This window comes from Benincasa hispida, chromosome 3 (assembly GCF_009727055.1).
Source record: "Benincasa hispida cultivar B227 chromosome 3, ASM972705v1, whole genome shotgun sequence".
Lineage (NCBI taxonomy): Eukaryota > Viridiplantae > Streptophyta > Magnoliopsida > Cucurbitales > Cucurbitaceae > Benincasa > Benincasa hispida.
This window is the reverse complement of record NC_052351.1, coordinates 6,258,701-6,272,504: the sequence shown is the minus strand read 5'-3', so window position 1 is coordinate 6,272,504 and position 13,804 is coordinate 6,258,701. Positions and strand designations below refer to the sequence as shown.

General features: G+C 31.0%; 1 protein-coding gene across 1 annotated transcript; it reads right to left on the bottom strand.

The window, feature by feature from the left end:
• Positions 1–3,609: 3,609 nt before the first annotated feature.
• LOC120072897 (dof zinc finger protein DOF1.5-like) lies at positions 3,610–4,559 on the bottom strand. Its single transcript, XM_039025429.1, has one exon. The coding sequence runs from the start codon at positions 4,333–4,335 to the stop codon at positions 3,826–3,828; it is 510 nt and encodes a 169-aa protein (XP_038881357.1). The 5' UTR covers positions 4,336–4,559; the 3' UTR covers positions 3,610–3,825.
• Between the last annotated feature and the right edge of the window lie 9,245 nt (positions 4,560–13,804).

The window sequence follows — 13,804 nt, the reverse complement described above, 5'->3', positions numbered from 1 at the left end:
ACACATTCACTCAAGTGTTTAACTCACATTTCTTAACACATATTCAAAACAATAAGAACAATACAAACATCATTAACTCACAATTCTCAATTCAGCATCCAAAACAACAATAAAAACACAACGATTATGATTCATATTTCATTAACACAAATGCAAAACAATAATAACAACATAAAAAGTTCTTAACTCACATTCAAAACAATGAAAACAACACAAAAATCGTTAACTAACATTTGTCTTATACATATTCAAAGCAACAATAATATCACAAATATAATTGACTAATAATTCTTAACTCACATTCAAAACAACAACAATAACAAAAACTATTAACTCACATTTCTTTAACACAAGTGGGATCTTTTTACCTTTTCCATCGTCAATTTTATATCAAGATTCACCACATACTGGACATTGTTGACAATCAAATTTTCTATCAAATATAATGTACAATTGTATTTGCAAGCATGAATGGAGTCATAGCCTAGCCCTAAGTCATGCAACTTTCTCTTAGTTTCATAAAAAAATATATATATATAAAATAAGCATACTTGCCCCGACTGGAAATGCATCCTTTAACAATTTGAGCAACATATCAAAAGACTTATTGCCCCAACCATTAAGAACTTTAATATGCATCAAACATACTAAAAAATTCAGGGAAGAAAATTTTGAACAACCTAGGTACAACGAATTATGTGTCAGCCATTAAATCTTCAAATAAGTTTGAATTATCTCCCTTTTGGATATTAGTGGGCATCTGATTTTCAATATCTTCTTCATCTAAATCTACTTCAGTAGCTCGAACTTGTAGATCATTTAGAATCTTCAAAATCTTGTTATCTTCATTGACATCATTAAAATTTGTATTATGTATACATGATTGTGTATTGAATGATTTATCTACTTAACTTCCCTCGATAAAGTAATTGTTTTCCATGAGACTCACTAGACTAGAGAGACATTCCATTTGTAAATAGATGTCGTTCAACCCCATCTAATGATTCCCATGTTGTATTCATACAATATTTACATGGACATCTTGTTTTTCCAGAGTCATTAACATGAAACTTTTATATTTCAAGGAATTGGGCTACTCCTTCCTTATAATCTGTTGAGAACTTATCTCGAAGTTTAGTCCAATTTTTATTCATTCTCAATGATATACTTTTCAACCCCTCTTGATTCATAAAATTTATAAGCCTATAAAAATTGTACAAAAAATTAGCTTAGGAGTTAAGATATTTAACTTATGTTTTAATATTGAGGGTATTGTAAGCTATTGGCAAATTATGAATTGTTCCATATAATATTCCAATATTTATACTTTAATATTTTAACAATTGTTCAAATTGTTCAAGTCTATAATCTAATCTTTCAACTTGTACTAGGTTCTTTCAAGGCATATATTGTTCAAATTGTGGGTTTGTTTGATTTCTATTTTACACCAAATAGCTCAAAAATAAAGAAACAAAATTGTGAAAACATAAGTTTAAAGCAAATAAACTCATTCCCCTTTTTTGTTTTGAATACTTTAAACAATCTAAATTCGGAACCTTGAACAACCCAAGTTCCTCAATCCAACAATGAAATTAGTACTAAATTTAAAACAAGCAAGAAATAAGAGCAATTATAAAGCAAATAAACTCATCCCCTCATTTGATTACAACCTTCAACAATACGAATTTGCCCTTATTCTCCTTTTTTTGTTTTAGAACCTTCAACAACCCAAACTTCGCTTTATTGTCCTCAATACACAAATCCAGCAAGCAAGTTTCCCCTCAATCCAAATTTGAAGCAAATAAACAAACCCAAATGCTAAATTTAAAGTAAAATCCATCTCTTCCTTTCTTTATAATTTTGACATACAAGTTTTTAACAAATTTTAAGCCAATTAACCCAAACAAAATATATCCATTCTTCTCATTGTTTACAACTTTCAAAGACAAGATTTTAACAAATTTCAAGCCAACAAAAATAAATTATAAAGAACTAAATTTCAACAAAGACCACAATCCCAATTTCCAAATCCAAAAACTCAAATTTACAACAAACACTCATAAAACTCCCAATTCCAATTCTCCAATTTCCCACTCCAAAAACCGCATTCGAATGCCACAAACAAACAATTTCAACTTCAACACGAAAGCAACATAATTCAAACTCCACGATGCAAAATTTACACCCTACAACAACCAACCAAGCACAATAATCCTAAGTAGAACCCGACACATGATACAAGAAAGTCGCTGAAACAAACCATCATTCAAAGAAAAATAATCGAACTCAAAAGAAAAAAGTGAAAGAACGTACCTGACAGAGCGTTAGCGGTGAATGGGATAGAGGGATGAACGGCAGCGACCAATGGCGAATGGGAGAGAGCACTGGATGAACGATGCTGACAAAGCGCTATGGCTACCGGAGGGCATTCACGCGGCAAAGAATCGCAGGGAGTCGAGGGAAGAATTGCGCAGGAGGGTCGCGGCAGCCAAAACTAAAAGAATTGGGGAAGGGAAGTAAGGTTTGTTAAGAGGCGTCCAGAAAGACCTTATATCTTGACGTCTTTGATTAGGCGTCGGGATGGGTTCTTTCTCCCAATACCTTACTATTTGGCGTCGGGATAGCCCTTACATGCCGATGCCAGCTTTGGCGTTGGCGTAGAGACCCTGTGTCGATGCTTTTTTAGGTGTTGACGAGATTATTGTCGGAAGAAGCTTTTTTTTTTTTTTTTTTTTTCTTTTTGTAGTAAGATGATGATGTATTATGGTCCTATGTGATTTCATATTCAAACTATACGAATATGAAACAAAAATCAACTGTTCTTTTATCAGTCCGCATAAGGTTGTCTCTCTCCTTCCATGACTACTTTCCTCCCATTGTTGTAATCTATGACATTTTAGCAATCCGATCACTTAAATATCCACTTTTACCTTAAAAACAAAACACCAACTTATTAATTTACTTTTTTATGGAGGTAGGATGAGATTTGAAGAAGTGAGATGTTATTGTTCAATTCCACTGTACGCTACTTAATTCTATCATATGGTCCTTTCTATGTGAGTTCATATGAAAAAACGTAAGTTTAGTACGGACTATACCTATCTACACCATATGGTCCTTTCTATGTGAATTCATATGAAAAAAACTTAAGTTTAGTACGAACTTCACCTATCTACACCATATGGTCCTTTCTATGTGAGTTCAATTAAAAACGGTCACATGATAAGTTTTTTTTTTTTAAAAAAATATATATTTGTTTTTTTGTAGATAGAAAGATGAGAAACATATTACTTAGATAAAGTCTAGACTACACCTAAATATTTCTCGTTTCATATTCAATCATGAATATAAAACAAACTATATGATTATATTGTCAAAAATATATTTGAATTGCTGAAGTAAATTGGTGTAAAAAGGTTTCTAAAAGCCTTTTCTTAGTTGTCAATGCTCAGTCCTTAATGGGAAAAAAAGTGAAATTAATCAAAAAGTCGATTTCTTCTCTCTCTCTCGTTTTTTTTCTTTACGTATGTTTATAAATGAGCTGTAAATTTCCTTCCGCCGTGCATCACACGCTAAACTAATTATCATTAATTTGGATTGCCCACTTCATAAACCTTGCAAATTTGAAAATTAATCCTCATTATCTCAACCCCCACATCGCCCATCCAGCAATATGAATCATCGGATCGGATCATTAGCCTTAACCACACAGATAAATATTTACATTATCATATCTTCAGTAATTAATTAAAACACTACATCTCTCTATAATTTCCACATAAAATCATCGACACAAAAAGGAAAATTAAAAAAAAAAAAAAAAGGTTAAGACGTTTGACCGTGTTGACCGATAATCTTCCGCCGTTTGAAAGGAAAAACTTGAGTAAAATCCTGTTCCGCCACCGTGAGATGCCACCCCTCCACCGTATCTAATTCAAGCTGATGAATAATCCCAGAAGCCGCATCGTAAAGCTGCCCATAATCCTCTGGCAGCTCGCCGGAAAGGGTCCGGCAATTAGGCGGCGGCTTGGCTCTCCGGCGACCGGCTCCGATGGGTACGTTCCGGAGCGCCCCACCGGCCGTCCAGTACCTTTGGCAACCCTTGCAGAAATGTCTAGGCTGATTAACATTATAATTGTTGAAGTAACAGAATTTGGTGTCCATACTCTTACATCTTGGGCATGGAATAATTTTTTCTGGCCTCTTCATCTCTGTTTCATCACCTGCACCGCCGCCGTGTTTCTCCGGTTCCTCCTTCATTTTTCTGTTCTGTAAATGAATCATTGTGCCAAAAAGCTTAATTCCATCGCTGTTGCTACTATGAACCTGAGCCATATGTAAAAACAGAGAGAAACAGAGAATTCAGGGGTTTTCCTAAATTATTCTGTTTTTTGCAAGTGTGTTGTGCAGAGAGGACATATAGGGAAATGGGTTTATATATGGGTGGAGGTAATGGAGGTAAAAAGTACTTAAAAAGAAAGTGCTTTATAATTTATAAAGCAGTAAAACATGAGAATCAATGGGACAAAACAGACGCCAATTAGTCAAATTGATATGGTGGGAAAGAGTGAATGACTGACTGGGTAATGAGCCCTTTTTTTCCTCTTTTTATATATATATATATATACATATATACATCATTTGCTACATGTCATCATCAGATTCTCTATCAATAAAGAGAAAAGGAAAAGGAAAAAGAAGTGGGAAATTTTTATTTTTTGAAATTAAAAAAAAAAAGTATCTGAAAAGTAGTTCCTAATCCAAGGAGTGATATTGGTTGATGGGTACTTTTGGTAGAAACTTAAAGAGATCAAAAACTTATTCTTATTGGAAATTTCCCCTCTTGATTAGTCTTCCATTCTTTATGAAAGAAAAAGAGAGCATAAAAAATAGATTATATTCTCAAGTTTAGGAATAAATAGTGCATCTGGTCTCCTTCTTCTTGTTTAAGTTTCACATATTTCTTCTTCTTCTTCTTCTTTTTTTTTTTTTTTTTTTTNTTTTTTCTTTTAATTTCTTCCTTTTCTCTCTCTATCTTTTGGATTGTTCGTCTTTAAAGACTCAACTTTTTGAAATTTTTTTTAAGTAGTGAAAAAGTTGCATTGATACTTAAAGTTGAGAGCTTTTGTTAGGGGCTTTGTTGATATATCCCTCTTCCAAAAAGCCTCATTTTATGGTTGAAATCTATTGTGTGGTGATCAACTTTTGTTGGGGGGTTTTTTCTTTTTTAATATTAAACTTGAATTTTTGTGTTATGGACAAGTGTACAAGTATCTTTCATATATTGCAAATATATGATAAAAAAAAAAAAGCAAGTTTTGATATGGGGGATATATATATTTCTCTTTTCAATATATACAAAAGATTCTTCTTTATCTATGTGAACAAAGCTTTGGCAGACTAGAAATTTCATGTTTTATTAATTTGGAAAAGTGGGGCCTTGACCTAAGGAAACAAGAGATAAAAAGGCCTATAGAAAATTATAGTGAAGAAGACTTTTAATTAAGTCCTTTATATATAAAAGTAAATAAATAATAATATTCTATATATGTATATATCTAATATCTTCCTTTCTTTTGCTGGGAAAGTTGGGAAAAAGATGCACTTTCCTTTTCCTTTTTGGGAGGAAAAAGGAACACACATTAGATGCAAGAAAAGAACAGAAAAGGCATCCTTTATTTTGAGTGCTTTCCTTTTACATGCATTTAAATGTTAAATAGGGAGAAAGCTATGGACGCCATTACCCTACCAACCCAAAATTCAAATTTATTAAAATCAGAATAATTTCACAACGAGTGGAACATAGGAATCAATCCAGTAGTCTCGATGTGATTCATAACTTAATTAAGCATTCAATTGATAAAGTTCACATTTTTAAAAGCTAAATTCTCTTTACTAAAAGTTACATTTCATTGTTTAATAACTTTTCCATCCCTATTTATTTGGTCGTAAAACTTTTTAAAGTATCTAATAGTATTAAGTTTTTTAATTATAGAAAAATGTCTAATAAATCTTTAAATTTTCAATAATTTGTGTCCAATAAATTTCTTATTTATTCAAAATTCTTAAAAATGAATTGATCTATTAGAATCTTAATATTTCAATTTTATGTTTAGTAGATTCATAAATTTTTTTCTCTAATATATATATATATATATATTANATATATATATATATATATTAGACATAAAATTAAAAATTTAAAAATCTATTAGCCACTTTTGTTTGGAGTGAAGAATTCGAGCTATTGACATCAAGAGATTGATAGCACATAGTGCATATTAATTGAATTGGGCTCACTTTAACATGTATTTCCTATTTGATTTTTCTTCGGTTATCTTTTGTTTTATTGTAATTTGGTTTGGGGTTTTTTTGTGCCATTAATGATGGCAGTAGACATGTATGTAAATATAATAATGAGGTTGGACAAAATTGGAAATAGAGTCTATCCTTTCTCCTATCTATGTAGTTATCTTATTTTTTATTCCTTTTTTTCACCATATTGTTGGGGTGTTCTGTTCGTTGAATTCGTGATGCGAGCTTAGGAGTGTATTATATAAAGTAATTGAAAAAATAAGTACAAATGTGAAGGATGCGTTAGTGATGTGCAACGGGACGAGTGACACTCCTCTATATGCGTTCAAGTTTTCCTAAATCAGATCCAAGTATAAATCCAACTCAGGTTCCTGGTAAGTCCAGGGTCGAATTCAGGGATTCAGATTAAAGCTAACGTAGAGCTTCCGTTGTAGTTGATGTAGAAGTATCCTAAGTGAATATGAAATGAGTTATTTACACTAAGTTTGTTGTGTGCGTGCAAGAAGCTACAAAAGGATCAAGTAGAAAATAGGGGGTTGTGTGAAAATGGAGTTTAGTGTAGGGGATATACGTCGATCTAAGCGAGATGTACACGTACAAGAATGCGAATGAAATGACTTTCTTATCTTCGTTTATGCGTTAGATTTCTATTCGACATTTCTCAATGTGAATGTCATACAATACCCTATCTCTAGGATGTATGCGTTAATCACAGGATGCAATAAAACACTAGTGCGTCTATCTCTAGATATACCAAGCATTTCTAACTTAATGTTGGCTTGCTTATTCTCTCGAATAATTCAAGCTAAAGTGGCTTTTACCAAGTGATTTAATTGGCTTAAGCATTTAGAAATGAATTTTGCATGAAGTTATAGATGCATCTAACATAAAGCAAGAAATAAACAATGGCGAAGTGAAGTAGATCAAATATGTGAATTCATAAAGAAACTGATTGACTTTACAAGATCAATACTCAATCAAATGAATTGAAGAAAATGATAATTCAGATGAAAAGAAAGGAGTCAAGGAGCAGAGTACAATCTCTTGTCCTCTTTGGCTCAATTCTAATTCGTGTACAACTTACTTGTAGAAGAAATGGAAGAAAATTCTCATTCGAGCTTAGCTTTCTCCACTCCTTGATCGACGGTGGTGGTGGTTCTCTTCCCTCTTGTGTTCTTCTCATCACAGCAGCATAACTCTAAGTCTCAAAATTTCAGAATTATACAATGAGCTAAGATCCTCTCATCTGGTGGGATTTCTTCTATTTATAGGCGCCGTTCTTCACCAACTTGGTGATGGGGTAGCATTAAATTCCATATCCTAGTCAGCCGCCTGACACTCAGATGCTTTTTAGACGCCATCAACTGCAGATGCCCATGCTTGCGAGTGGTGATTTGACACAAACAGCCTGAATCAATGAATCTTCCTTGCGTTGAATCCCTCCGATGCATGTCTATGCGTTGACGTTGCCTGCGACACTTAGAATCTTTGTTGAAATCCTGCAATATTATGCGTTAGCGCCGCAATATTTTAACAATAAACACGCTGCAATATTTTAACAATAAACACTCTTTTGCATGAGTTTGATAGTGTTTGAGTAATTTCATACGTTTTCTCTAAGAATGATGAGATTTTATCATTAAAGACCCTAATTGTTCTAACTTTTAAGTCACAATAACTTGTATTTCTACAATTTATTATGTTCAAATAACTCGACAATCCGAATAGTTTGAACTACTCAATCCAAAATGTAAGGATTGGGTTGGATTAGTTTTGTTCTTGGGTTGGGTTGGGTTGGGTTGAATTTTTCTATTTTTATTGAGTTAGGTTGGGTTGTGGGTTGGCTAAAAAATATTGAGTTGACCCAACCCAACCTGAATTTTATATATATATTGTGTGTATTTCTTCTTTGTTTAAAATTTGATTATTTTGCATTGATTAATTTGTAAATTTTTAATATTTTTCTTTTAAAATTGTTATGATATTTGTCTTTTTGTTTAAAGTTTGCAATAAGTATCATAGATATTTGGTATTTAGCATTTGAATTTTATGATATTTTAGTTATTAGTCATGTATTGTATATAAATTTATATATTTTTCATTAAAAATAAAAAATAAGTTATAACCCGACAACCCAAGCTGAATTTTAAGGGGTGGGTTGGGTTGGAAACTTTATTTATGTCATTTTGATTGTAAATCTAACCAATCCAAATTTTCGGGTTGGTCCAAAAAACACCCTCAACCCAATCCATATACACCTTTACATATTGTATTATAAACTCATCTATATTATTGATACAACATGTCTTAGATTACACTAGATCGAGTATATTGTTAGGAGTGAAAACAAAATTCCACATTGGTTAGAGAAAAGAATGATCAAGGATATATAAGTAAGGACAATTATCTCTTATTACCCAAAGTGGACAATGAAAAAGCAATAGGATGATTCTTCACTCGAAATACGAATGTTAAACAAAAGCACAGAGTTAAGCTACTTATCTATAATACACAATCACTACAGTGACTCATGTAGAGCTCGACTCACTAACCACTTAGGTTCAGATTCTCTCTCAAGTGTACTTAGGGTTCCGCTAAATTTGATAGTATTAGTGTTAGACACTTCGACTTCCGACAGTGTGTGAGACTCCTCTCATTGAGATAGCCCTACTCCTTCTCAGTTAGCCACTTCACTGATGAATCTTAGGATCCCCCTAAGATGAAGAACTCCTTCTCTGGCAGCAATGGCTGACTGTGATTTACTTCAAAGTGTTGCATTTTAATAGATGAAGAATTTGCACAATAGCATAGTGAGCAACAAGTAAGAACACAACATTGTACAACAATGGTTGTAGAACATAAAATATTTTGCTTGATTACCAAAAGCGACAACCCTAAATATTTATCATAAATCTCTCTAAATAATCGAATCTAAGAAATGAAATAAATCTTCATTTGGAATAGGAAGGCCTCATTTCAATAAAGGAAAATGTCAAATAAAATATTACATACTTTGATGTCACAAACATATGTTAAGATTTTATTTGAGACAACTTCAGAAACCACTATCTTAAAAAAATATAAAGCCAGCTAAACAAATCTCTCACAGACAATATCATACCATTGTGAAGATATGTAGAGGTTTGTTGTCCTTATCATATATAGCTCAATTGACATACGAATATGTTAATTAATAATGAAGCCTATGGTTCAAACTTTCCTACTTTCAATTTTACTATTAGAAAAAACATGTCTTAGATTACTCCCATTGAACCCTAAGACGATTTATTCTTGCATTAGGCTTCAACTATGCTAAATAAAATCTTACTATACAAGGCTCCAAGCTGTTCTAACTTAAGAATTTATAATTTAATTTTAGTGTTAATATGCAATGTGAAAGCACATATACCATCTATTCATCTTCACACGAATTACCTTTGTTCCAAATATACAATAAGGAGGGATTGATGCTAGTCCACAACATTATTTACAAAGACTATAAAGTCAAGCTACATGTACAAAACAATATATGTTCGATAAGATTGGTGATAAATATAAATAGAGAAGCTAAACTTGTTTGAAACTCAGGATCAACCACCTAATAGAACAAAAGACAGTGAGCCAACAAATTAAAACGTTGATGAGAAAAAGTAATTACTTTTGAGAGAAATATTTTGCTCAACTAAACTAAAGTTCAAGGTTATGTAAAAACATCGTAAAACATTATCATTAAGAAATGTGGATTTTTTTTTAAAAAAATAATGGTTATTTTAATAATTACTAACAAAAATAGGGTTGGACTGAAAGTAATGTAAAAAATAGGTAATGAAATCGTGGACCCGGTACACGATTAGCCCAAAATTGTGGATAGGGTCCAAGACTTCCTTCACATCACATGTATCTGGCACACCTGGCACTGACCTGGCACAAACACGCTGCCACATGTAGTCATGCAACATTGACCAGATAATTGTAGACGAGGTCTATGACTACCCTAGTACATAATTTAGTGGTCCCAAAACACATCCCACGATCTTCTCCCTTCACTTTCTTCCCATCTCAAACTTTTCACTTTTTATCTCTCTCTTCGCTGGTCCATTTGTCGTCACCGTTCGCCGTCCGCCACATCCACCATCTGCTGTCTATCGTCGTCATCGTTTTTCCTGTTGCCGTCAATTGTAGGTAACATTTTTTTTTTTTTCCTAATATATGAGATTGTACATAAAAAATAGAATATCCAGAATATTTAAGTGTATGCTCTATAAATCTACATTTTGTTTTAATAGAATATCCAGAATATTTAAGTGTATGCTCTATAAATCTACATTTTGTTTTCATTTGGCCAATTTAAGTGTATGCTCCATAGATCTACATTTGGGCTGATTCGATTTTTTTTCCTTGTATTTTAATATTATAACTTGGACAGTTAAATTTAGGCTTATTTGAATTTTTTTTGTGGTTTAATATTATATCTTGGGCTGTTAAATTTTGGCTGATGTGAATTGTTTTTTTTTTTTTTTTTAGTTTAATATTATAAGTTGGACCGAACATTTGGGCTCTAGTTGTTCTTTTTTCATTTTAAAAGAAAATATTTGGATTGTTTGGACTGGTTATAAAATAATATTTGGATTGTTTGGAGTGTCGATCTATTTGAATTGTTTAAAAGAAAAATAAACTTTTTGGACTAATGTCAAATTCGGCTGTTAGTATTAACATTTTTTTTTGTCAACTATAACAGTTATAAAATGTCGATTCATTATGAAGATTTAGTCATTCTTAAACCTATAAATAATGGGGGACAGTAATATTGACGTAGAACTTGATAAATTATTTGGAAATGATAGAAGTACAGAATATGATCTTGAGTTGGTACTATCAGAGATGTTCATACAAATAGATTAGGAAGAAAATTATTAGTTAGAAATTAAAAAAAAACTGTCAAAATAAAAAATAAATAAAAATAGTAAAATTGTGGACCCCTCCATGAGTTTGGCTTTGACCAAGTCCACGAGGGCTGACATGGCACTGACTAGATTAAAATGTAATCGTGTACCGAATACACGATTTTTTCTTCCACAAAAAACTACCCTATTTTTGTCAATACGTTTTCCTTCAACACTACTTTTGAAAATTCTTTTCTATGTACCTTATTTTTGTCATTACTTTCAAAAAACCACATTATTCTTGAACTTTCTTCATTAATTTTTGATAATTTGAAACCTAAAGAATCAATCTCTAGCATTAATCTTAAAATAATAACCATAGACTATCAAAATTTGTCATCAAACATGTAGCATAGAGCCATTGAGGGCTCATTTGATAACGTTCCTATTTTCTATTTCCTGTTTCTTATTTCTTGTTTTCTATGTTTTAAGAATTAGGAACGAGAATATGTATGGTAACTATTTCCATTTCTGGTTTCTTGAAAAAAGAAACATAAACAAAAGATTGTTTGATAATCATTTCTTATTTCTTCTTTTTTCCACTTTTTACCTTACATTTTTTCATATTTTATATTTTAAATATAATTTAATTATATTAAATAAAAATATATATAGCATGCATTAAAATATAAAAAATAAATTTTCTATAAAGAATGAAAAATAATTATTGAATATTTACGTTATCAAATACATATAAATTTTGATGTAAAATTAATAACAATAATACAAGTGTTTCTATTATTCATATGTTGTTAAATTTTGATTTGCAATATTATTTCTCACTCAAGTCATTTGTCTTAAATGATGCCAACTCAAATCTAACTCAATTATATTATTATGTAAATGTCGTGGTTGTAAAAATATTAAAGTGAACCTAAATAAATATCAGTAAAAAAATTTGTGTAGCGTAAAATTCTAAAGGATTTTGTATGTACTAAAAAATAAAAAGTTTAAATTTAAAATAATATATAAAGATGTATATTGCAAAATTTAAAATTTAAAATTCAAAAAATATCTAAATATACATACTGAAAATTTCAAATTGAAAATCAAAATAATATATAAATCTAAATATTGGGAAAAAAAATAGAACTCAACATTTAATTAATATATAAATATAAAAAATTATAAAAAAGGTAATTTAGAAAAGAAGAAAATATATTAAAAAAAAGGAAAAATAAAATAAAAATCTTCTACCTGGGTTTGAAACCCACTACATGAAGCTCAAAAGTTCTTAGGTGTATAAGCTTACCGCCTCAACTAATTAGGATTTTTGTACACCTTAAGAAACATGTTTATTAAAATAGAAATAGAACAAGGAGAAATTACTTTGGGTAGTTTTTCAATTTTGACTTTTTTTTATAAGAAACGTTTCTTAAATTTTAGAAATAAGAAACATGAATGGTTATGAAACAAGTCAGTTTCTTAAAAAATGAAAAACAGAAATAGAAAACAAGAAACGAGAACTTATCAAACGGGCCTAAATAAGCTCAACACTTGTAATTCTAGTCATACTATACATAAATTGCTTCTATACAAGTGCCCTAATACACAGGCATATGGGCCAAAGCATATGAGTATGCTATATTGGGGAAAATTGTATATATATGAACTAGATACACTAACAAACTAATTACAACTTAACTAGAAACAATATACTCGATGTATAATATTCAAACTCAAACTTAAGTCGGGTGAAGTAACATGGCTAAAATATGAAAATAATCAAAGACTTGAAAGAACCTCAAAAACCTTTGAAGACTTAAAACTTAGTTGAGATATATTTCTGATAAGCGTTGTCCTGGAGACAATTATTCGCTCTACATGGGTAGCAAACAGACTACATTAAGCGTCTCAGTAGGATACAACGAGTAACTTCGGTAAAACTACAATCTTGAATTACTCAATTCTGGCAGACTCTTGGATACTTACTTTCAACTGAACTCAAAAACATAAGAAAGAAAGAAAGAAAGAAAGAAGAGAACTCTTCTTTGGAATGAGCTGCTACAAACAAATAAACAAGTCCAGATTTATAAGCTAACAACTTAGTAACTCTACAAAATATGAAATAAATAGAATAAGTACAAAAATTGAAACCCTTGTCAAATTTAACTCAATTGAGTTGTTACTTGACAAAAATCAAACATAACTCATTCAAATTGAAGAAACTACAAATTTAACTTTCATACATGTTAAATTTGTACATGAAACTTCATGTTAATTTGATGTTTCAATCCAATTTGAAAGTTTCTAACTTTAAATTTAATCTACATAATTGAATTCATTTGCTTATGTTTCAATATTCAAATACTTCACTTTTTTTCACTATAAAAAGCCAACAATCCCCCACAAGAAAAAAGCAAGAAAAAATTAAACAAAACCATTGAGAGCAAACAGACAAGCTATGCATCATGAGAGGTGTCTTTTGGACTTGAACCTTCATTAGTGAATATCCATCGAATTTATCGAAGAAATAGTGAGACCAGACTCTAGAACTATCATTCTCATTAGTGAATTGAGACAATAGATATCACACACAACTCATC